General features: G+C 45.9%; 2 protein-coding genes and 3 non-coding genes across 5 annotated transcripts; 1 reads left to right on the top strand and 4 right to left on the bottom strand.

Moving 5' to 3' along the window:
• Positions 1-89: 89 nt before the first annotated feature.
• LOC139433440 (uncharacterized) lies at positions 90-12,239 on the top strand. The gene is made up of 8 exons (XM_071202462.1): positions 90-364; positions 10,914-10,984; positions 11,102-11,275; positions 11,382-11,443; positions 11,526-11,582; positions 11,761-11,832; positions 11,937-12,056; positions 12,204-12,239. Exons 1-8 carry the CDS (start codon positions 192-194, stop codon positions 12,219-12,221), a joined length of 747 nt encoding a protein of 248 aa, XP_071058563.1. The 5' UTR covers positions 90-191; the 3' UTR covers positions 12,222-12,239.
• On the bottom strand, positions 2,586-2,657 carry trnah-gug (transfer RNA histidin (anticodon GUG)). Its single transcript has one exon. It is a non-coding gene; the product is annotated as a tRNA-His (tRNA).
• LOC117467434 (putative nuclease HARBI1) lies at positions 12,215-13,676 on the bottom strand. The gene is made up of 4 exons (XM_034111058.2): positions 13,244-13,676; positions 13,047-13,162; positions 12,732-12,843; positions 12,215-12,647 (listed from the first exon to the last, which is right to left on the bottom strand). The coding sequence occupies exons 1-4, from the start codon at positions 13,674-13,676 to the stop codon at positions 12,274-12,276; spliced, it is 1,035 nt and encodes a 344-aa protein (XP_033966949.1). The 3' UTR covers positions 12,215-12,273.
• Positions 13,677-20,909: 7,233 nt separating this feature from the next.
• trnah-gug (transfer RNA histidin (anticodon GUG)) lies at positions 20,910-20,981 on the bottom strand. The gene has a single exon. It is a non-coding gene; the product is annotated as a tRNA-His (tRNA).
• Positions 20,982-25,039: 4,058 nt separating this feature from the next.
• trnah-gug (transfer RNA histidin (anticodon GUG)) lies at positions 25,040-25,111 on the bottom strand. The gene has a single exon. It is a non-coding gene; the product is annotated as a tRNA-His (tRNA).
• Between the last annotated feature and the right edge of the window lie 583 nt (positions 25,112-25,694).

Here is a 25,694-nt window from a genome sequence, read left to right as displayed (position 1 = left end):
CAGTATGCTCCATGGCCCTTTCTCATTTCATCAAATCCCCCTCCGCGACCCCTCTGTCCTCTGGTAGTGACCCGGAAATGAATTTCAGCGCGCCATGTTGAAGGACATCTCATTTCTCTAAATGCACTTCGAGGACCGAGGATCGAGCGTCGAGGAGGCTCTCTGGAGGAGCTATAACCGAGGATACACTGATGGGTCCTCCACGGTCCTCCACGGCTCCTTCGTGGATGCATTTCCGGGAACAGAGATGTGACGCACGGCCGGACTTATCTCAGCCAATGACAGCTCTGCATGCATCCCTTGGATATTATTTTATTAACTGCTTTCATCGCGACGCGATGTTTACAGTGAGAACAGCTGTGAGGTACGTGCAGAAAGCAGAGCAGTGTGTATAATATATATCACTCAGTATAACAGGCCTACTCTTTTTATTTGCTTTAGTTTAGTAGATAGGCCTATCTACAAAGAGTCGATATTTAAAGAAATTCTAAAACCATTTAGTGCTTCACATAATTAAATACACAACGGCTGTAGCCTGTTTTAGGAACTGTATGTGCATGTGTGTGGTGTGTGCGTGGTACAGTGTGTAGGTGTGTGTGGTACAGTGTGTAGGTGTGTGTGTTGTACAGTGCGTGGATGCAGTGGACAGACAGGTCTCAGTTGGTTTGGTGTCCTCTGCTTACTTTTAATACTTGTAAATAAAACTTTTGGCCCGTAATTTATTTTCCTCATTGTAGCGACCAGAGAGAGGGGGGGGGGGGTATATCCAGTCTCCGATAGTGTTACGTTATTATGAGAGTGCTCTGTTTGATTCTGAAATTGTATATATTTATATAAATATATATGTGTGTGTGTGTCCGCATCTGTAGCCTGTTATTGTCTCATTATACCGCACTGTGAATGAATCAAAGTAAATATAGAAGTGGTCATGAACACATCTGTCCATCAGACAGAGGGCTGCTGTGCCTCTTGTCATCATTAATGGACGTCTCTTTAAAATGACCGCTCAGAGGAGAGGAGTTCTCATTTCTCTAACCGCCTGCTGCTTCCCCTCCTCTCTCCTCGGTTCCCCTCCTCGGCTCCTCCGCTCACATCTCCTGTGGGCGGGACTAAGTATCGAGGATAGGAGTCGAGGAGGGGAGTTAGAGAAATGAGAAAGGGCCCATGAGTAGGCCTCATGTAAACAGAGTACGATTCACATACAAGTCCATTTGAAATCGAATGATATTTCTTTTATAAAAGTAATGACTATGAAAACCTTCACAGATCTACCAGGTAGAAAGCATCGATTCATTTACAATGGGGATTTAATACTTCGCAGAGCATGCAATAGCATGTTTTGATTTCCAGTGAAGTCTGATTGTCTACAAGAAACATAACTAGTGATGTCTTACTGATGGAATGTTTGCTTCCATATTCCGCGGCTTTTTGGTAATCGTGTAGCAGTTTGGGGGACATCACTTGTGCTGCTATGGTGTCTTGGTAAATGTCTTCAGGTCTAAATCTCCACATGTCTGAGAGTTAGAAGTTCTCCAGTGTACTTCTTGTGCTCCGGTTCTTTGCTCCAAGAATTTCATCACACTACTAAACAGTATTGATGTTAAAAAAACAACAAAATGTAAGTCATACTTATCAAGTATTGGGAATTTTGGTTGTAAGTAATCCACCACGTGTATCATTTAGTTATGTCTTCAAAATGATGATTAAGCCCAGTTACATCCTTTGTATCTTAAATGTTTAGAATTGTTGCCTTACGGTTGGAAAACATGTCCTTTCTAGCTGGGATGAAAGGTGGATACTGACTGGAAGAACACCCTGGGTCTACCAAGGAGAAAGACTCTGAATGAGGACTACTGCCGGTCATGGAGGTTGAACATGGGAGGTTTTAAGTAGTGAGGTCAGCAGGTGGCCAGGAAAAGCTGAGTTTAGCAGGGCTGATGGACATAAATGGAGTCAGCCTAATGTTTGTTCAAATGATAATTAGACCAGTATATGACCTCTACTCTGACTCACATTTGCTCAAGTTCATTCCAGTAACACAAGTTACTTTGTTATTATTAAATTATATATTGGTATTGTAAGAATGATCACATATCAATCTAAATCTCAATGTATTCATCTAGTCAACAATACAAGGCTTGTTCAGTGATAATCACCCTTTAATTGCATTTAAGACTTTTATTCTGTTATACAACAAGATAAAGATAAGGTGGTAGACGTGGAATAATAGCTATAGGTACAGCAGGATCTATGCTTAACATAAAAACAAAAATGTCCCGAAACACTGTGTGGATCACTTTTTAGTGTTTCTGATTGTGTTGTTTTTTGAGTTTCTTGCAGCATTTATTTCTTCGAAGCATTTTTTTCTTTGCAAGCGTTTTGTATTTGCAGCGTTTTGTCTAAGCAACGCCTTTAGTAAACGCTGCATCTTTCTTCAAGTGGGTGACATATTTTTTCATTTGCATGTGTTGTTTTGGCACATTTGTGTTTTATATTTTCATTGTTTTTTATCTGTAGTGAGTTTCTCCTAATGCATTTGAATCTCTTTAAAAGACAACCCATCTGCCGTGACATTGTTACCGCAATGCCGTGACCCGGATTCGAACCGGGGTTGCTGCGGCCACAACGCAGAGTACTAACCACTATACGATCACGGCGAGCTACGATGGGCTGATGGGAATGAGGGGGCGAAAACGCGACCATTGTCGCGGCACAAGCAGTATGCTCCATGAGTAGGCCTCATGTAAACAGAGTACGATTCACATACAAGTCCATTTGAAATCGAATGATATTTCTTTTATAAAAGTAATGACTGAAAACCTTCACAGATCTACCAGGTAGAAAGCATCGATTCATTTACAATGGGGATTTAATACTTCGCAGAGCATGCAATAGCATGTTTTGATTTCCAGTGAAGTCTGATTGTCTTCAAGAAACATAACTAGTGATGTCTTACTGATGGAATGTTTGCTTCCATATTCCGCGGCTTTTTGGTAATCGTGTAGCAGTTTGGGGGACATCACTTGTGCTGCTATGGTGTCTTGGTAAATGTCTCCAGGTCTAAATCTCCACATGTCTGAGAGTTAGAAGTTCTCCAGTGTACTTCTTGTGCTCCGGTTCTTTGCTCCAAGAATATCATCACACTACTAAACAGTATTGATGTTAAAAAAACAACAAAATGTAAGTCATACTTATCAAGTATTGGGAATTTTGGTTGTAAGTAATCCACCACGTGTATCATTTAGTTACGTCTTCAAAATGATGATTAGGCCCAGTTACATCTTTTGTATCTTAAATGTTTAGAGTTGTTGCCTTACAGTTGGAAAACATGTCCTGGCAAGCAGGGATGAAAGGTGGATACTGACTGGAAGAACACCCTGGGTCTACCAAGGAGAAAGACTCTGAATGAGGACTACTGCCGGTCATGGAGGTTGAACATGGGAGGTTTTAAGCAGTGAGGTCAGCAGGTGGCCAGGAAAAGCTGAGTTTAGCAGGGCTGATGAACATAAATGGAGTCAGCCTAATGTTTATTCAAATGATAATTAGACCAGAATATGACCTCTACTCTGACTCACATTTGCTCAAGTTCATTCCAGTAACACAAGTTACTTTGTTATTATTAAATGATATATTAGTATTGTAAGAATGATCACATATCAATCTAAATCTCAATTTAAGACTTTTATTCTGTTATACAACAAGATAAAGATAAGGTGGTAGACGTGGAATAATAGCTATAGGTACAGCAGGATCTATGCTTAACATAAAAACAAAAATGTGCCGAAACACTGTGTGGATCACTTTTTAGTGTTTCTGTTTGTGTTGTGTTTTGAGTTTCTTCTAGCATTTTTTTCTTCGAAGCATTTTTTTCTTTGCAGGCGTTTTGTATTTGCAGCGTTTTGTCTAAGCAACGCTTTTAGTAAACGCTGCATCTTTCTTCAAGTGGGTGACATATTTTTTCATTTGCATGTGTTGTTTTGGCACATTTGTGTTTCATATTTGCATTGTTTTTTATCTGAAGTGAGTTTCTCCTAATGTATTTGAATCTGTTTAAAAGACAACCCATCTGCCGTGACATTGTTACCGCAATGCCGTGACCCAGATTCGAACCGGGGTTGCTGCGGCCACAACGCAGAGTACTAACCACTATACTGCAAATAGTCTGCTAAAAGCTATCATAACTGTCTGGATCTATCGACTGTGTACCTATTACACTTACACATTCTCCAACGATCAGCTGTCACTGCTAGCTGACGATCGGCTGTCACTGCTAGCCGCCGTTCAGCCGCTAGCTACTGCGTAGCTAGCTACCAGCCATCCTCTTCAACCTGGGATCTCAGGAGCTTCATTTCCCTCTCCACATCCCCAGTCTGTCCCCTCAACTCAGCTGCTACCCAGTTTCTTGTTAGCATTTCATTGCTAGCCACTGCCGGCTTCTCAATATAGCTGCCGCCTAGCCCCTGCTTAGCAGCTCGTAGCTAGCCGCTGCTCCTCTGTGCCGCTGTGCCTGCTGACATGGCTCTCTGGAAATATTCCGCTCTGCAAATGTGGAATCTTGTCTGCCACAACACTCCTAACTGCCTCACCACAATTCGATCATTTGGACTCCTTCGCCGTCCCCGCTATGTGCATAGGGCTGCACGTCGCAAGTTTGTCAACTCTGACCATGACATCCCCACCACACAGACAGACAGGCGGTCCGTCGCACTTCGCCGACGTCATCAGAGCACACCCTACGTGCATAGCTGTAATCTGAGACCTCTCAGCTGTATCGACGTCATCAGCCCATTCATCCCCTGTGCCTCAACAACTACAAACAACAATGCAACATTCATGCTGCAGAATGTTCGATCACTGAACAAAAAAGCACCTCTGATCAATGACATTATAACTGATCATAAACTTCATTTCCTCTGCTTAACCGAAACATGGCAAACTGGACAGGACTTCCTATTACTCAACCAAGCCACACCTTCTGGCTATGTCTACCTTCAAAAGCCCCGCTCCACTGGTCGGGGCAGTGGGCTGGCTGTAATATACAGGGCAGACATCTCGATCAAAGAGCTTCCTGTACCCAACACCACCTCACTTGAATGTCTTGCCTTCACTCTATCTGGATCTGCACAGCTCCAGGCTGTTCTTATATATCGCCCCCCCAAAGCCTCAGCCTCTGCCATCTTCCTGTCTGAACTATCTGAGCTACTCACCTCAATCTGCTCCATGTCCCAATCTACGCTCCTTCTTGGAGACTTTAACATTCATGTGGACTCACCCAGTTGCACATTTGCCTCTGACTTCCTGGCACTTCTGGACTGCTTCAATTTTGAACAGCATGTCCATGATCCCACCCATGCCAAAGGCCACACCCTGGATTTGGTATGTACCTCTGGCACAACTGCATCCCACCTGCAGTGCCTCAACCTGGCTGTCTCCGACCATCATGCCATCCTGTTCACTGTGCCTATCGCCCTCCCCAGACAGCTTGTACTGCGGACAATCACCTACAGGAGCCTAAAATCAGTGAGCGCACCAGCCATAACCAGCCTCATAGCTAGCCACCTGGCCTCCGATCCCCCTGACACCTCGGTTGACGGACTGGTAGCCCAGTACAACACTGCTCTTTCCCTGAGTCTCGACTCACTTGCCCCCCTCATTACTCGCACTGTCTCCTTCACCCACTCAGCCCCCTGGTTCACCACCAGTCTCCGTGCCATGAAAGCCTCTGGCCGCCAACTGGAGCGGCTCCACAAAAAATCTGGCCTCACCGTCCATCTGGAGGCGTATAGAGAACATGTAAAATCCTACAAGGACGCCCTCTCAAAAGCTAAGGCACAATACTACTCCTCACTCATCGGTGACCAGCAACACCACCCCCGTATGCTCTTCTCCACCATAAACCGCCTACTCCGCCCAATTGACCCTCCCAACCCAGCAGACGCCCCCGAGCTTTGCACCAGGTTCCTTGACTTCTTTGAGGACAAAGTCAACTCCATCCACCAGGAACTCCAGGCCTCTGCCCCATCCCATCCACATGCCACACCACCTCCAGTCACTGTTCGTTCAACTCAACACCTGCCTCAATGTTGTCTCTCCTCCTTTGCACCAGTGGATGCCACACAGGTTACCAAACTTGTCTCAAAAGCTAAGGCTACAACCTGCTCCCTCGACCCCATGCCCTCTGCTCTGATCAAAACTTGCCTACCCATTCTCTGCCCCACCATTGTTAAAATCATCAACTCCTCCCTGGAATCAGGCAAGGTTCCTGCCGTCCTCAAGATAGCAGCTGTCACCCCCATCATCAAAAAACCTGGTCTGGACCCCGAGGACCCCAGCAACTTCCGGCCGATCTCCAACCTTCCTTTTCTTAGCAAGATCATGGAAAGAACAGTTGCTGCCCAGCTCCACCATCATATGTCCGACCATGAGCTCGATGAACCCTTCCAATCAGGCTTCAGATCCAACCACAGCACAGAGACGGCCCTTATTAAAATAACCAATGACCTCCTCATAGCCGCCGATTCAGGCCTCGTCAGCATCCTCATCCTCCTGGACATCTCCGCCGCATTCGACACAGTCTCCCACACTATCCTACTCAACCACCTATCCGTCTACCTTGGCCTCTCTGGTACAGCCCTCTCCTGGTTCCATTCCTACCTCTCCAACAGGCAACAGTTTGTGACCATCGGAAAATCCAGCTCTCCCCCAGCCCCTGTGAACCAGGGTGTGCCGCAAGGTTCAGTGCTCGGCCCCCTTCTATTCAACATCTACATGCTCCCCCTCGGTGAAATCATCCGCCGACATGGTCTCAACTTTCACTCCTACGCCGACGACACCCAACTCTACATCAGTACCAATCCATCATCCCAGCTACCCCACTGTCACTTGTCAACTGCCTCAGCGACATCCAAGCCTGGATGTCAAAAAATCTACTTAAACTTAACAATAACAAAACAGAGCTCATGGTCGTGGCCCCAAAAACACTACTCCAGAAGGTTGGAGATCTGCTCCTCACCATCGATGGCGGCTCCATCCACCCTTCCCCTGAGGTTCGCAGCCTGGGCGTCACTCTGGACTCTAGCCTCACCTTCAACTCCCACATCAGGTCTACCGTCAAAACTGCTTTCTTCCACCTACGAAACATCTCCAGACTCCGGCCCTCTCTCCCCGACCCCGTTGCAGAAACATTAATTCATACCTTCATCTCCTCTCGTCTGGACTACTGCAATGGAGTTCTGTTCGGGGTCACCAGCAAAGCCCTGGACAGGCTCCAGTACGTCCAGAACTCTGCAGCCAGGCTCCTCACCCACACTAAACCCTGGCAACACATCACCCCCACCCTCATCCACCTTCACTGGCTCCCGGTCAAGTCACGCATCCAGTACAAACTCCTCCTGCTAACCTACAAATCTCTCCACTCCCTAGCCCCTCCATACATCTCTGACCTCCTTCAGCCCTACACCCCCTCTCGTCACCTGCGGTCCTCTGACAAAGGGCTGCTCTCCATCCAGCGCTCCAAGCTAAAAACATTTGGCAACAGAGCCTTCAGTGTCGCAGCCCCCACCCTCTGGAATTCTCTGCCCTCTGCAATCAGGAATGCAGACACTCTGGACACCTTTAAAAAACACCTCAAACACCATCTGTTCACTCAGGCCTTCGGCCTCAACTAAATTATAGTCACTTATTTCCTGCTATTGCTCTGTATGTCTATTATTACCTTTTGTTTTGTTACTTCTCACTGTAAAGCGTCCTTGGGTTTCGTGAAAGGCGCTATATAAATTTAAATTATTATTATTATTATTATTATACGATCACGGCGAGCTACGATCGGCTGATGGGAACGAGGCGGCGAAAACGCGACCATTGTCGCGGCGCAAGCAGTATGCTCCATGAGTAGGCTTCATGTAAACAGAGTACGATTCACATACAAGTCCATTTGAAATTGAATGATATTTCTTTTATAAAAGTAATCACTATGAAAACCTTCACAGATCTACCAGGTAGAAAGCATCGATTCATTTACAATGGGGATTTAATACTTCGCAGAGCATGCAATAGCATGTTTTGATTTCCAGTGAAGTCTGATTGTCTACAAGAAACATAACTAGTGATGTCTTACTGATGGAATGTTTGCTTCCATATTCCGCGGCTTTTTGGTAATCGTGTAGCAGTTTGGGGGACATCACTTGTGCTGCTATGGTGTCTTGGTAAATGTCTTCAGGTCTAAATCTCCACATGTCTGAGAGTTAGAAGTTCTCCAGTGTACTTCTTGTGCTCCGGTTCTATGCTCCAGGAATTTCATCACAAAACAGTATTGATGTTAAAAAAACAACAAAATGTAAGTCATACTTATCAAGTATTGGGAATTTTGGTTGTAAGTAATCCACCACGTGTATCATTTAGTTATGTCTTCAAAATGATGACTAAGCAGTTACATCCTTTGTATCTTAAATGTTTAGAGTTGTTGCCTTACAGTTGGAAAACATGTCCTGGCTAGCAGGGATGAAAGGTGGATACTGACTGGAAGAACACCCTGGGTCTACCAAGGAGAAAGACTCTGAATGAGGACTACTGCCGGTCATGGAGGTTGAACATGGGAGGTTTTAAGCAGTGAGGTCAGCAGGTGGCCAGGAAAAGCTGAGTTTAGCAGGGCTGATGAACATAAATGGAGTCATCCTAATGTTTGTTCAAATGATAATTAGACCAGTATATGACCTCTACTCTGACTCACATTTGCTCAAGTTCATTCCAGTAACACAAGTTACTTTGTTATTATTAAATTATATATTGTTATTGTAAGAATGATCACATATCAATCTAAATCTCAATGTATTCATCTAGTCAACAATACAAGGCTTTTTCAGTGATAATCGCCCTTTAATTGCATTTAAGACTTTTATTCTGTTATACAACAAGATAAAGATAAGGTGGTAGACGTGGAATAATCGCTATAGGTACAGCAGGATCTATGCTTAACATAAAAACAAAAATGTGCCGAAACACTGTGTGGATCACTTTTTAGTGTTTCTGATTGTGTTGTGTTTTGAGTTTCTTGCAGCATTTTTTTCTTCGAAGCATTTTTTTCTTTGCAAGCGTTTTTTATTTGCAGCGTTTTGTCTAAGTAACGCTTTTAGTAAACGCTGCATCTTTCTTCAAGAGGGTGACATATTTTTTCATTTGCATGTGTTGTTTTGGCACATTTGTGTTTCATATTTGCATTGTTTTTGATCTGAAGTGAGTTTCTCCTAATGTATTTGAATCTGTTTAAAAGACAACCCATCTGCCGTGACATTGTTACCGCAATGCCGTGACCAGGATTCGAACCGGGGTTGCTGCGGCCACAACGCAGAGTACTAACCACTATACGATCACGGCGAGCTACGATGGGCTGATGGGAATGAGTCAGCGAAAACGCGACCATTGTCGCGGCGCAAGCAGTATGCTCCATGAGTAGGCCTCATGTAAACAGAGTACGATTCACATACAAGTCCATTTGAAATCGAATGATATTTCTTTTATAAAAGTAATGACTGAAAACCTTCACAGATCTAACAGGTAAGCATCGATTCATTTACAATGGGGATTTAATACTTCGCAGAGCATGCAATAGCATGTTTTGATTTCCAGTGAAGTCTGATTGTCTACAAGAAACATAACTAGTGATGTCTTACTGATGGAATGTTTGCTTCCATATTCCGCGGCTTTTTGGTAATCGTGTAGCAGTTTGGGGGACATCACTTGTGCTGCTATGGTGTCTTGGTAAATGTCTTCAGGTCTAAATCTCCACATGTCTGAGAGTTAGAAGTTCTCCAGTGTACTTCTTGTGCTCCGGTTCTTTGCTCCAAGAATTTCATCACACTACTAAACAGTATTGATGTTAAAAAAACAACAAAATGTAAGTCATACTTATCAAGTATTGGGAATTTTGGTTGTAAGTAATCCACCACGTGTATCATTTAGTTATGTCTTCAAAATGATGACTAAGCAGTTACATCCTTTGTATCTTAAATGTTTAGAGTTGTTGCCTTACAGTTGGAAAACATGTCCTGGCAAGCAGGGATGAAAGGTGCATACTGACTGGAAGAACACCCTGGGTCTACCAAGGAGAAAGACTCTGAATGAGGACTACTGCCGGTCATGGAGGTTGAACATGGGAGGTTTTAAGCAGTGAGGTCAGCAGGTGGCCAGGAAAAGCTGAGTTTAGCAGAGCTGGGGCCTATGCTGCGAAGCTGGTTCAACCTAACCTGGATATGTTGGAGTTAGCCGGTTGGACTAATCCAAAACATACGCGCTCTCGCTAAACGGTCCTACGACGCTGGTTATCAAGTGGATCGCTCAAGCCAGCCGTGTCCTATCTAGTTAGGTGCGCGTTCACATAAAAGGGGTGGTATCTGGAGCATTCGACCAATCACAAACATGGAGAAAGCTCGAGCTATGTACTTCACTGCGGAGGAACAGACCATCATTATGAGCCGCTACCAGGATTTAAAACCTATAATTCAGGCTAAAAGTAGCACACTTGTGGCTGCCAAACGGCGTAAACAAAGTTGGCAGGATATTGCAGACTCCGTGAATGCGTAAGTAAAATACGTAGGCGCATATATATCTATATAGGCCTATATATATATATGCAACAGCGTGCAGAGCTGCACAGCTTTAAAAAGTGTAATGGATGCACAATCATGTACAAAAATAAATCCGGCCCTTCCACATTAATTAATTAATCTAGTTTCTTGGATACATAGTCATTAAAATACCAAATTGATCATTGAGTGGCAGCCTTTTTTTCATTATAATATCATCGACCGAGGGTCACAAGTGGACTTTAAGACTAATATTGTTGTCATCCTTTTAATTTCTAGAACTTTTTTAAATTCAAGCTGTAGGCTACATGACATTTTGTTTTCGTTTTTCAGATGTAACCCCGGCGGGTCGAAAAGAACATGGGAACAGGTCAAAGTCAAATATAAGAACATCATTCAATCTGGTAAGTTTCCCTCTTTTGAGATATTAAAAATAGAACTACACGTTTTGTATTGCTTCAATTAGTGTGTGTTTCATAACTGTAAAGGAAAGCGGTCACATTTTTTCACACTTCTTGCAGCCAACAAGAAAAAAACAGAGCAGAGGAAGACAGGAGGGGGCCCTCCTCCAAATGAGTTCACCCCTGCCGAGGAGCTGGCCCTCAGCAGCAATGTGGGTCGGCCCTTGATGGTAGGAGTGGAAGGGGGGGTCTGTACAGACCCTGGTGCCAGCAGCTCCCACCACCGTTTTATGGGTAAGAGTCAGGGATCTATAAATAGCTGGGATGCTATAAAACACAATGTTATATATCTATTTTTGTGGGAGTAAGTAACATGTTGGCCTATTTTATTGTTCTGCAGATGATGGGGAGAACGTGGTGTTGCTGCCCCACCCCCAAAATGAGCAACTACCTCATACAGAGGTAACGTAACCTTTGGTATGTCGCCCTATATGGTCACTGAATATGGCTAACATCGACCATTTACATGTCTTATTTTTTTCAGGAGGGCCTGAATGATGACGATGAGACGGTGTCTGTTTACTCGGAGAGCGCTCTGCCGGTACACTTTAGTATTTTATTACCAATGATATGAAGTTTTCAATTTGCCCTAACACAGATAGAGAGGGGGTGGACACGTTGCTTTCATTGATTCTTTCTGATTACTTGCACATGGTGGTGGGACATGGGACAAATAACTACTCTCTATTGAAAATATATTTGCTTTGCTCAATTTGTAGGAAGAAGGAACTCTTCCTCCCCCGCAGCCTGGGACCTCCAGAGCCTCCACATCTAGGGCCTCCACACGACAGGTAATTAATTAAACTAAATGTAAAAGTATAGGCACGTTATAAAATGGTCAGCTTTCTTGCTGTGAGCCATGCTTGAATGTTAAAGCAACATATATGTGTTTCAGGCTGAAGTAGACTCTGTGAGGGCGCTTTATAAAAGGACTCTTGTGCAAACTATCGAACTGAATGCCCTGCTAATTAAAAAAACGAAGTTGGAGGTGCAGAAATTGGACCGAGAAAGACAGGTAATTGTGTAACATTCGATCATTTATTTTCAAGTCAAATGAAAGGTGCATAAGGTGACCTTTATGTGTTAGGATACCTAAAACAGAAATTCCTTTTTTACAGAAAAAGTTAACCAGAAAATACGTTTTTTTCTCTTTTTCCTTCAGGAATGGATGAGAAAATAAAAACTCTAACATAAATCACCCAAGGCCTCTCTCTCTGTGTGTTATATTTTTTTTATTGTGCAAATGTCAATGCGATGGCATCTCTGACAGCCCTGCCAGTAGGGTAGTCCAGGGTGATGGGGTCTACCACATCAGGAGGTTGGGGGTCTGCAGGAGGGGCCCTCTCCTTCCTCATTGTGGCAATGTTGTGCAGCACAACACAGGCCGTAATGATGCGGCATGCTCTTTCAGGGGCCACTCTGAGCCCCCGCAGGCAGGTGAATCTGGCCTTCAGTATGCCAAATGTCATTTCGATCTGGACCCTGGTTTTGGCATGGGCCACATTGAAACTGGTTTGTGGCCCTTCACCAGGGTCAGGATACGGGGTCATAAGGAATGGCTGGCAGGCATAACCCCTGTCCCCGAGCAGCACTCCACTGAAGAGCCCTGAAGATAAAGGAACATTTCCATAAGTATACACAAAAGGCAGTCTAAGAAGCACAAAACAATAAGAATGTACAGTTGCCATACCCTGCTCGAGTTTGTGACACAGTGAAGACTCTGCGAAGATCCTCGAGTCATGAACTGACCCAGGCCACTTTGCCACAAGGCTGGTGATTATACCCCTGTGGTCACATGTGGCCTGCAAAAGCATTTGGGGTTAAAAAGCCTACTTCCACAAAAAGAGCATCATAGTCAGTGTAGCATCAGTGTTCATTTGCAATGAGCCCATGTTGTAGATAAAGATAGTCCAAGTGTGAAACATGTACTGTGTGAATATTTAAATGTGAGTTCCTTTAATCACCCAGACTTCAATGTGTGGTCTAGTGAATGTGCAAGATGTACCTGAATGTTGAGGCTGTGGATGGATTTGCGATTGACATAGTCGCCTTCATTTTCTCCCAGGGACGCAGAGATCGGTACGTGTGTGCAGTCGATACAGCCAAGCACCCTGGGAAACCCTATGAAATAGTAGGCTGCATTTATTATACAACGGTGTACGTCATAGGAACAACATTCACTGTAAAGATATAATCATATACCTGCCATGCTGTAAAATCTCTCTTTGATCGTCTGCGTGGGACATATGCCAGGAAACACAACAAAGGACTCTACGAGCCCTGTCAGAGCATGTGCGACCTTATGTATAGCACGGCAGACTGCATTTTTGCTGAGATTCTCTGCATCCCCCACGGCATACAAAAAACTGCCGGTTGCAAAGTAGCGCAACGCGATACATAAAGTCGGCGGTACTGTAAGAGCACAACTCCGATGTGTGGCATTAGCAATATATGGCTCGAGGAGCTGACACAGATAAGTCAGCCCTTCTGATGAGAACCTGTATCTTTCATACAAATACTCTTCAGGGAAAGCCAAAGGGTTTAGTCTTTCCCTAAAAATCCTCTCCCGTCTGAGAGCGCCTCTCACAATCCGAGCTCCAAGCTCCACGGTGTCATCTACAAATGGTGACGCCATTTTACAGAGATTTCATTGGTCGATAGGCGGAGCTTTCATAGGCTTATCTCTTAGCCTGCAACCTAACCTGGTCCCGACCAGGTTAGCTGCTTAGCATATATTACCATGGAGATCTAGCCTGCTAAAAAGAGAACGATAGTTACGGCTGTAACTACGGTTCTATGAGTCCCGGATGACCGCCAGAGGCGGTGCTTTAGCACTGGATATGTCCATCGCGCGCATGCGCAGCTCGAGTACCAATAACAACAAAGTCACCTGTGACCCACGTGACACCGGCTATATCAGCCGGTATTGTCAGAGGATCTGTTCCCCGAATCTTCTCGCGAGCACACAAGAATTCTGAGTGACAGGGAACTCTGGCGGTCATCCGGGACTCATAGAACCGTAGTTACAGCCGTAACTATCGTTCTATTTCGTCCCTACTGACCGCCAGAGGCGGTGCTTTAGCACTGGATGACCTATACCAACAATGTCATGAAGAATCCAAGCCCTTGCTCACAAGCTCGGCAAAAGGACCACGCCCAAAGAATGGGGAGTGGCGACATTGACCTGATGACAACTGGAGAATGTGCCAGAAGACGCCCACGACGCCGCGGCGCAGATGGTCTCCAGGGGCACCCCTCTCAGGGCAGCCCAATATGTTGAGATGCTCCTTGTAGAGTGGCATCTCAGCCTGGTGGCAGGGGGCGGCCACTGGCCCCGTAAGCCTGTGAGATGGTATCGACAACCCAGTGGGGAAGCCACTGGTTAGAGGGCCTAACCTCCTTTAGTGCCGCCAGGGCAAACTCAAGAGTTGCTCCTCCTGCCGTATACAGGCAGTAGCCTTGATATACGCCCTTTGGGCACCCCCCGGGCACAGCAACTTCGATGTGCCGTACTCCTGAATGTCAAAGCGTGCCAGCTGGGCAGGCTGATTGAAGTGAGTTTGTGGAAGGACCCCGGGCGGGAATGCCACATTTGCCCAAAGGGCAACGCATGAGAGTCCCACCTCGGGCATGTATTGTTTATGGAGAGGACATGCAACTCCCCGACTCACTTCCCTGAGGCTATGGCAAGCAGAAATGCTGCCTTTGTGGGCAGCCACCTAAGCCCCACCTGGGCCAGGGGCTCGAAGGGAGGAGGTGATAGGGCATCCGGCAGCAAGGGCAGGTCCCAAGCCGGAGCCCTCGGGGTGCAAGGGGGACGCTGCCGTAAAGCCCCTCTCATAAAGAGGGACACCGACCTGTGGCACCCCGCCGTGGCGCCGTCGACCCGAACATGTCGGGCAGAATCGCAGCCACATAAATTCAGAGTGGAGTGAGAACGTCCACTATCTAGAAGGGACTGTTGTCTAAGCAACAATGTACATGCTGTCCCCAAGGAACACGCACATTCTTGCCCCCCAGTTGGGGTAGAAAGTGCGTGAGTGCAAGCTGCACGGCCCGAAGCTCTAGCACGTTGACCCGGCGCGCACTCTGCTGGGCAGACCACTGACCCTGAACAGTCCTGCCCTGCCGCACTGCACCCCACCCTGAGAGACATGCACCTATGGTGATGGTCTCCTGGCGGGATGGGATGGCGCCCATGGGCACGCCTACCAGAGATAGGCCCTGCCCCTCCAGCGTGACGGAGAGTGGAGCAATGCTGCGACACCCTGACTTCACTGTGCCTGTGCCACTTGGCGTCCAAGTGAAGGCTGTTCAGCCACATCTGCATGGGGCACAACGACAGCGGGCCTAAGGGCCCAGCGGCCGAGGCAGCTGCCAGTCTGCCCAAGAGCCGGAGGAACTGAATATAAGGCACCCTCTTGCCCGGCCCACGTGGAAGTAGGCATCCCTCGGTTGGGAACCACTCCACCTGTGCGTATGCAGTAGTCAGCATATAGAATGGCAGCACCTTCAGGAATCTGTTGATTCCTCTGAGGTCCAAGATCGGGCGAAATCCGCCGACTTTCTTGCTCACGAGAAAGTATGCTGAGTAGAACCCCCTGGCTAAGCAGAGGGTCTTACTGGGTTGATTGCGTCCTTGGACAAAAGGACGGACAACTCTTGGCCCAGAGGTAGGGCCCCTGCCGGATCGCTGACGACTGTCAATTAGACCCAGCCGAAGGCTAGGGGCCGGAGCTGCGGTCCGTACCCCTGGGTTAAGGTGAAAACCACCCAAGGGACGGAAGTACAGACTGCCCAGAAACTGAGCTGCTGCTGGGAAAGCAGCCGCCGACCACCCCCGGGATTTCAGAGCCCAGCCCCCCGGACCCTGGAGCCTCTTGGGGGGGTTCCGGTCAGGCTCTGGGGCACGAGGCCGCCTGGAAGGCGGGCGACATGGGGCACGAAAGTCATTGGGAGGCAGTTGAGTGGGCCGCTAAGACCTCTGCAGACCACCCCTGTAATCCAGCGGCTGAGTGCGGCTGCTAGAGCGGCCCCTGGGCCTGCTGGGAGTGGGCACAGGTCTGCGAGGACCCGAGTGCTGCTGCCTGGTCTGACTAGCTTGGGCGGCACACTCCAGTGCCTCCGAGGGCAGCTGATCTAAACAGCTCCCCTGGCTCGACTGGTACACGACGGAGGACTCTCCGTCAACCGGAGGAGGTGCGTCAGCCGAAGGAGGGGCGCCAACCGAAGGAGGGGCGCCCACCGAAGGAGGGGGGGGGGGTTAGCAGCCCCTACACCGGGCCCAGGCTGAAGGGCCAAGAGGCGACTTCATCATGCGCCTATCGGCAGCTAGCCGATCCACTTTAGAGGACAGCCTATTTCTAGTCCTTCTATTGGGGGGAGCACACAAAGCCATCGCTCCCTCAAGTCGCCGGGAACGGCCGAATTGATCTGGAGGAGTACGTGACAAGGAGAGGTGTCTGTTGGCTGCTGCCAGACATTCCACCTCAGTGATTCGAGCCACTCTGAGCACCCGAGGCAGGCAGCTACAGCTCATGCAGGCGTTTACCGTGAGAACCTCCCTCAGATGCTCGAATTTCGTCCCCACTGACCGCCAGAAGGCAGGAGGGGCAGCGGTCGTGGCCGTCCTCGGGCTCAAGAGAAACCCTACAGGCGCTACATGAATGAACCATTCTGTAGGTAGCCAGATGCAGCGTAGCCGGGAGCGGGTGCGGGAACACGCCTTCACCAGCTACCTGCTTAATGGAAAGAGTAGAGCGTTGCTGCTACTCGCCGAACAGAAAGAGGGATGTAATTACACCCACGTTACGGCAGAGGGAGCGGGAGCGGGATCACTGCCTTCACCTAGCTGGATTCGTAAATAAGGCAGTTTACCAAGAGCGGGGGCGAAAACACTGCCTTCACTGGCTGAGCTAGAGGCGAGTGCCAGATGCAGCGTAACCGGGAGCGGGTGCGGGAACACAGCCTTCACCAGCTACCTGCTTAACGGAACCAGGCAGTTTAGCGTCTACCAGGAGCGGGGGCGAGAACACTGCCTTCACTGGTTAAATTAAGACGAATGCCAGATGCAGCGTAACCGGGAGCGGGTGCGGGAACGCAGCCTTCACCAGCTACCTGCTTAACAGAATAAACAAGGCAGTTTAGCGTCTACCAGGAGCGGGGGCGAGAACACTGCCTTCACTGGTTGAGTTAGAGACGAATGCCAGATGCAGCGTAACCGGGAGCGGGTGCGGGAACACAGCCTTCACCAGCTACCTGCTTAACAGAAAAACAAGGCAATTTGGCGTCTACCAGGAGCGGGGGCGAGAACACTGCCTTCACTGGTTGAGTTAGAGACGAATGCCAGATGCAGTGTAACCGGGAGCGGGTGCGGGAACACAGCCTTCACCAGCTACCTGCTTAACAGAAAAACAAGGCAGTTTGGCGTCTACCAGGAGCGGGGGCGAGAACTGCCTTCACTGGTTGAGTTAGAGACGAATGCCAGATGCAGTGTAACCGGGAGAGGGTGCGGGAACACAGCCTTCACCGGCTACCTGCTTAACGGAGAAACAAGGCAGTTCCGCGTCTACCAGGAGCGGGGGCGAGAACACTGCCTTCACTGGTCGAGATAGAGACGAATGCCAGATGCAGCGTAACCGGGAGCGGGTGCAGGAACACAGCCTTCACCAGCTACCTGCTTAACAGAAAAAACAAGGCGGTTTGGCGTCTACCAGGAGCGGGGGCGAGAACTGCCTTCACTGGTTGAGTTAGAGACGAATGCCAGATGCAGTGTAACCGGGAGCGGGTGCGGGAACACAGCCTTCACCGGCTACCTGCTTAACGGAAAAACGAGGCCGTTTGGCGTCTACCAGGAGTGGGGGCGAGAACTGCCTTCACTGGTTAAGTTAGAGTCGAACGCCAGATGCAGTGTAACCGGGAGCGGGTGCGGGAACACAGCCTTCACCGGCTACCTGCTTAACGGAAAAACGAGGCCGTTTGGCGTCTACCAGGAGTGGGGGCGAGAACTGCCTTCACTGGTTAAGTTAGAGTCGAACGCCAGATGCAGTGTAACCGGGAGCGGGAACACAGCCTTCACCGGCTACCTGCTGAACGGGAAGAGTAGAGCGGTGCTACTACTCGCCGAACAGAAAAAGGGATGTAGCTACATCCGCATTACCGGTAGAGGGAGCACTGCCTTCACCTAGCTGGGTAAAATAAAGAAGCTAACAGTATACGCAAGACGTTAGCCGAGCGGCTGCTGCTAACGATCAAGCGAGATCAAGTCAAATAACACACATGTTTAAGACCAGATAACTAGCTTCTAAAGAATAGAATAGCACAGAGCCGTAGTTACAGCAGTAACCATGGCCAGGGCTCACACGGCATCTAACCGTAGTTACAGTAGTAACTATGGCCAGTACTTACACGGCTTAGCACCGTCGTTACAGTCGTAACTCTGGCCAGTACTTGCACGGCTTGGATACTTACACAGCATAGAGCCGTAGTTACAGCAGTAACTCTGGCCAGTACTTGCACGGCTTGGAACCGTAGTTACAGTAGTAACTATGGCCAGTACTTACATGGTTTAGAACCGTAGTTACAGTAGTAACTATGGCCATTACACGGCATAGAGCCGTAGTTACGGTATTGCCTATGGCCAGTACGTGCACGGCTTGGAACCGTAGTTACAGTAGTAACTATGGCCAGTACTTACGGCTTAACCCCGTAGTTACAGTATTAACTATGGCCAGTACTTACACAGCTTGGTACCGTAGTTACAGTAGTAATTATGGCCAGTACTTACGGCTTAGTACCTTAGTTACAATAGTAACTGTGGCCGGTGCCTAAAAGTGTCAGCCAACGGCTGCCCACTAGACAATATAATATTGGGAGGATGAAATCCTCCTTAATGGCCATACATGCAGAGCACACGGCACACACAGTGAAGATTGTTCTCTGCATATCGTCCTAGTGCTAGGAGTCTAGTACTAGGAGCAGTAAATACCACGATATAGCGCTACTGCAACCATACCATGCGTTTACCGGGAGCAGCAGCGAGAGCACTGCCCTCACCGGCTGAGTTAAATAATGAAGCTTAACCGTACATGCAAGGTGTTAGCCAAGCGGCTGCTGCTAACAATCAAGCAACCAAGTCAGAACACAATGTTAAGACCAGATAATTAGCTTCTAAGAAAGAGAACAGCCCGCATAGAACCGTGTCTGGTTACAGTAGTAACCGCACATGCCGAGCACACAGCACCCGCCGTGAAGATGTTCTCTGCATATCATCCTAGTGCTAGGAGTCTAGTACTAGGAGCAGTAATACAACGAACTAGCGCTACTGCAATCAAACCCTATGCTACAGGGAGCGGGAGCACTGCCCTGAGTTAATAGTTAAGCTCAACAGCAAGGTGTTAGCCAAGCGGCTGCTGCTAACAATCAAGCGACCAAGTCAGAACACAAATGTTAAGACCAGATAATAGCTTCTAGAAAATAGAAAGTACTTACCTTACTTTCTGCATCTAAACGAAAAAACGGGTTTAAAGTATGACACTCTTGGCTTTCCATACTAAATCGAATGAGGGACGCAGCCAAAGCTGGGACTCAAATGCTAATGATAGCTCGGGCACAACGCCACAAGCAGAACTTTCAAAAGAGCATAAGGGCAACTTTATGGGATAGGAAGCGGGAACACTGTCGTCACCAGAAAGTCTAAGCCACAAACAATAAGACGGTAATCAGGACAACTTGGCTGGGAGCGGGTGTGGAAACACAGCCATCACTAGCAACAAGCTGACACAAACCTGTCTGTCGAGGCTCTGCACAGCCGGCGCAGCTCCTGGAGGATGCGTCTAACGACCCGTAGCTCCGACTGTCAGTCGCGAAGCTTCACGCGGCCAGCTGTTTGCAGAGAAATCCCTCCGATCAAACGTTCAAGCCTGAACGCTGTAGGCTACGCAAACGTAGCCACGGTACCCTCGCGCAGCAAGAAGATGAAAAGGAACAGATCCTCTGACAATACCGGCTGATATAGCCGGTGTCACGTGGGTCACAGGTGACTTTGTTGTTATTGGTACTCGAGCTGCGCATGCGCACGATGGACATATCCAGTGCTAAAGCACCGCCTCTGGCGGTCAGTAGGGACGAAATAGAACCAGCTTCGTAGGACCGGAAAGCCGGAGTTTCCCCTGAATTTAGTCGGCTAAGCGAAAATCTTGCTTCGCAGTATACCCCACTGATGAACATAAATGGAATCAGCCTAATGTTTGTTCAAATGATAATTAGACCAGTATATGACCTCTACTCTGACTCACATTTGCTCAAGTTCATTCCAGTAACACAAGTTACTTTGTTATTATGAAATGATATATTGGTATTGTAAGAATGATCACATATCAATCTAAATCTCAATGTATTCATCTAGTCAACAATACAAGGCTTTTTCAGTTATACTCCTCCTTTAATTGCATTTAAGACTTTTATTCTGTTATACAACAAGTTAAAGATAAGGTGGTAGACGTGGAATGATAGCTATAGGTATAGCAGGATCTATGCTTAACATAAAAACAAAAATGTGCCGAAACACTGTGTGGATCACTTTTTAGTGTTTCTGTTTGTGTTGTGTTTTGAGTTTCTTCCAGCATTTTTTTCTTCGAAGCATTTTTTTCTTTGCAGGCGTTTTGTATTTGCAGCGTTTTGTCTCTGCAACGCTTTTAGTAAATGCTGCATCTTTCTTCAAGTGGGTGACATATCTTTTCATTTGCATGTGTTGTTTTGGCACATTTGTGTTTTATATTTTCATTGTTTTTTATCTGAAGTGAGTTTCTCCTAATGTATTTGAATCTGTTTAAAAGACAACCCATCTGCCGTGACATTGTTACCGCAATGCCGTGACCCGGATTCGAACCGGGGTTGCTGCGGCCACAACGCAGAGTACTAACCACTATACGATCACGGCGAGCTACGATGGGCTGATGGGAATGAGGGGGCGAAAACGCGACCATTGTCGCGGCACAAGCAGTATGCTCCATGAGTAGGCCTCATGTAAACAGAGTACGATTCACATACAAGTCCATTTGAAATCGAATGATATTTCTTTTATAAAAGTAATGACTATGAAAACCTTCACAGATCTACCAGGTAGAAAGCATCGAATCATTTACAATGGGGATTTAATACTTCGCAGAGCATGCAATAGCATGTTTTGATTTCCAGTGAAGTCTGATTGTCTTCAAGAAACATAACTAGTGATGTCTTACTGATGGAATGTTTGCTTCCATATTCCGCGGCTTTTTGGTAATCGTGTAGCAGTTTGGGGGACATCACTTGTGCTGCTGTGGTGTCTTGGTAAATGTCTTCAGGTCTAAATCTCCACATGTCTGAGAGTTAGAAGTTCTCCAGTGTACTTCTTGTGCTCTGGATCTTTGCTCCAAGAATATCATCACACTACTAAACAGTATTGATGTTAAAAAAACAACAAAATGTAAGTCATCAAGTATTGGGAATTTTGGTTGTAAGTAATCCACCACGTGTATCATTTAGTTATGTCTTCAAAATGATGATTAAGCCCAGTTACATCCTTTGTATCTTAAATGTTTAGAGTTGTTGCCTTACAGTTGGAAAATATGTCCTGGCAAGCAGGGATGAAAGGTGGATACTCAATCAATCAATCAATGTTTATTTATATAGCCCAATATCACAAATGTTACATTTGTCTCAGTGGTCTTCACAGTGTGTACAGAATATCAGTATGACAATACGACACCCTCTGTCCTTAGACCCTCACATCGTACAAGGAAAAACTTCCAAAGAAAACCCAGTTTAAAGGGAAAAATGGGAGAAACCTCAGGGAGAGCAACAGAGGAGGGATCCCTCTCCCAGGACGGACAGACGTGCAATAGATGCCGTGTGTAAATTGAAAAGATAATACATTTGCAACATAGGTAGTCCAAATGTTTGGAAATGCATGTGTGTATAATAGGAAGATGAATCCACGAGGATATCCATCCAGGACCTATGATCCAGGACCACAGCCACGACTCAAGATCCAGCGCTCGCGATCCAGGACACAGGACCGCAGGATCATCCATGACTCCGGATCCCAGCGTATATAGACACCAAAAAGAAAGACATTTGGGGAAGCTGGGTTAATCGGAACATGAGTGTACACGGGTATAGACAGAGAGAAGGAAGAAGTAAGATGTCCCCCGACAAACTAAGCCTATATCAGCAAAACTAGGGGCTGAATCTAATCAGCCCTAACTATAAGCTTTATCAAAAAGGAAGGTCTTAAGCGCACTCTTAAAAACGGATAGGGTGTCTGCCGCCCGAACACAAACTGGAAGCTGATTCCACAAATGTGGAGCTTGATAAGAAAAGGCTCTGGCTCCCATTGTACTTTTAAAGATTCTAGGAACAACCAACAACCCTGCATTCTTGGAACGCAATGCCCTAGTAGGACAGTAGGGTATAATGAGTTCTTTAAGGTAAGATGGCGCCTGCCCATTAAGGGCTTTGTAGGCGAGAAGAAGAATTTTAAATTCTATCCTGTGTTCTATAGGGAGCCAGTGTAAGGCAGCCAGAACAGGAGTAATGTGGTCCCTTTTCCTAACTCTGGTTAGTACACGAGCCGCAGCATTTTGAATCAGCTGAAGCGACTTGATTGACTTCTTGGTACTCCCTGATAATAAAGAGTTACAATAATCCAGCCTAGAAGTAACAAATGCATGGACTAGTTTCTCTGCATCGTTTTGAGGCAAGATATGCCTGATTTTTGCAATGTTACGTAGATGGAAGTAGGCGGTCCTTGAAATTGATTTTATGTGGGCGTTAAAGGATAAATCCTGATCAAATATAACACCAAGATTCCTTACAGTCTCACTGGAGGCCAAATTAATGCCATCCATAGTTAGTATGTCTTTAGATAATTTGTTTCGTAGATTCTTCGGGCCAAGTACAATAACTTCAGTTTTGGTCGTGTTTAACATCAAAAAGTTTAAGGTCATCCACGTTTTTAAGTCCTTAAGGCAGTCTTGAATTTTATTTAGATGATTAATTTCATCAGGCTTGATTGATAAATATAGTTGAGTATCATCCGCATAACAATGAAAGTTTACAGAATGATTCCTTATAATATTGCCTAACGGAAGCATATATAATGTGAACAAAATAGGTCCGAGCACTGAGCCCTGTGGCACTCCATGGCTAACTTTGGTTTGCGTGGAAGATTCATCGTTAACACGTACAAACTGAGAGCGTTCAGATAGATACGACCTAAACCAGCCTAAAGCAGTTCCCTGTATGCCAACTAAGTGCTCTAGTCTTTGCAATAGGATATCATGGTCGATAGTATCAAATGCAGCACTAAGATCGAGCAAAACAAGAATAGAGACAAGTCCCTTGTCTGAGGCTATTAGAATATCATTTGTGACTTTAACCAGAGCTGTCTCTGTGCTATGATGTGTTCTAAAGCCAGACTGAAAATCTTCAAATAAATCATTGTTTTTTAAGTAATCACACAACTGTTTTGCGACCGCTTTCTCAAGAATTTTTGAGAGGAACGGAAGATTAGAAATAGGTCTATAGTTGGCTAAAACCTCTGGATCGAGGTTGTGCTTTTTAAGAAGCGGTTTTATCACTGCTACTTTGAATGATTGTGGAACATAGCCTGATAATAAAGACATATTCATAATATTTAATAAAGAAGTGCTAATTAATGGAAAAACTTCCTTCAACAGCTTAGTTGGAATTGGGTCTAACATACACGTTGATGGTTTAGAAGAGAGAATCATTGAATGTAATTGTTCAAGGTTAATGGCTGAAAAGCATTCTAGTTTACTATCTAGTGTAATATTAGAACTTACGATTCCGGGAGCTGTTGATAACACTATACTGGTCGAAGGCAAGAGGTCATTAATTTTGTTTCTAAGAGTAACAATTTTATCGTTAAAAAAGCACATAAAATCATTACTACTGAGTGCTAAGGGAATAGAAGGCTCAATCGAGCTGTGGCTCTCTGTCAGCCTGGCTACAGTGCTGAAAAGAAATCTTGCATTATTCTTATTCTCATCTATTAATGAAGAGTAGTAGGCTGCTCTCGCTTTACGCAGTGCTTTCTTATATTCATTGAGAGTAATATGCCAAATTAAACGAGATTCTTCAAGTTTAGTGGAACGCCATATCCTTTCAAGTTGTCTCGACTTTTGCTTTATTTTGCGGGTTTCGGCATTATGACTGGAAGAACACCCTGGGTCTACCAAGGAGAAAGACTCTGAATGAGGACTACTGCCGGTCATGGAGGTTGAACATGGGAGGTTTTAAGCAGTGAGGTCAGCAGGTGGCCAGGAAAAGCTGAGTTTAGCAGGGCTGATGAACATAAATGGAGTCAGACTAATGTTTGTTCAAATGATAATTAGACCAGTATATGACCTCTACTCTGACTCACATTTGCTCAAGTTCATTCCAGTAACACAAGTTACTTTGTTATTATTAAATTATATATTGGTATTGTAAGAATGATCACATATCAATCTAAATCTCAATGTATTCATCTAGTCAACAATACAAGGCTTTTTCAGTGATAATCGCCCTTTAATTGCATTTAAGACTTTTATTCTGTTATACAACAAGATAAAGATAAGGTGGTAGACGTGGAATAATCGCTATAGGTACAGCAGGATCTATGCTTAACATAAAAACAAAAATGTGCCGAAACACTGTGTGGATCACTTTTTAGTGTTTCTGATTGTGTTGTGTTTTGAGTTTCTTGCAGCATTTATTTATTCGAAGCACTTTTTTCTTTGCAAGCGTTTTGTATTTGCAGCGTTTTGTCTAAGCAACGCTTTTAGTAAACGCTGCATCTTTCTTCAAGTGGGTGACATATTTTTTCATTTGCATGTGTTGTTTTGGCACATTTGTGTTTCATATTTGCATTTTTTTTTATCTGAAGTGAGTTTCTCCTAATGTATTTGAATCTGTTTAAAAGACAACCCATCTGCCGTGACATTGTTACCGCAATGCCGTGACCCGGATTCGAACCGGGGTTGCTGCGGCCACAACGCAGAGTACTAACCACTATACGATCACGGCGAGCTACGATGGGCTGATAGGAACGAGGCGGCGAAAACGCAACCATTGTCGCGGCGCAAGCAGTATGCTCCATGAGTAGGCCTCATGTAAACAGAGTAAGATTCACATACAAGTCCATTTGAAATCGAATGATATTTCTTTTATAAAAGTAATGACTGAAAACCTTCACAGATCTACCAGGTAGAAAGCATCGATTCATTTACAATGGGGATTTAATACTTTGCAGACTATGCAATACCATGTTTTGATTTCCAGTGAAGTCTGATTGTCTTCAAGAAACATAAATAGTGATGTCTTACTGATGGAATGTTTGCTTCCATATTCCGCAGCTTTTTGGTAATCGTGTAGCAGTTTGGGGGACATCACTTGTACTGCTATGGTGTCTTGGTAAATGTCTTCAGGTCTAAATCTCCACATGTCTGAGAGTTAGAAGTTCTCCAGTGTACTTCTTGTGCTCCGGTTCTTTGCTCCAAGAATATCATCACACTACTAAACAGTATTGATGTTAAAAAAAAAAAAAAATGTAAGTCATACTTATCAAGTATTGGGAATTTTGGTTGTAAGTAATCCACCGCGTGTATCA

This window comes from Pseudochaenichthys georgianus, chromosome 3 (assembly GCF_902827115.2).
Source record: "Pseudochaenichthys georgianus chromosome 3, fPseGeo1.2, whole genome shotgun sequence".
Lineage (NCBI taxonomy): Eukaryota > Metazoa > Chordata > Actinopteri > Perciformes > Channichthyidae > Pseudochaenichthys > Pseudochaenichthys georgianus.
The sequence above is the reverse complement of the archived record's forward strand: the minus strand, read 5'-3'. Positions and strand labels throughout refer to the sequence as shown.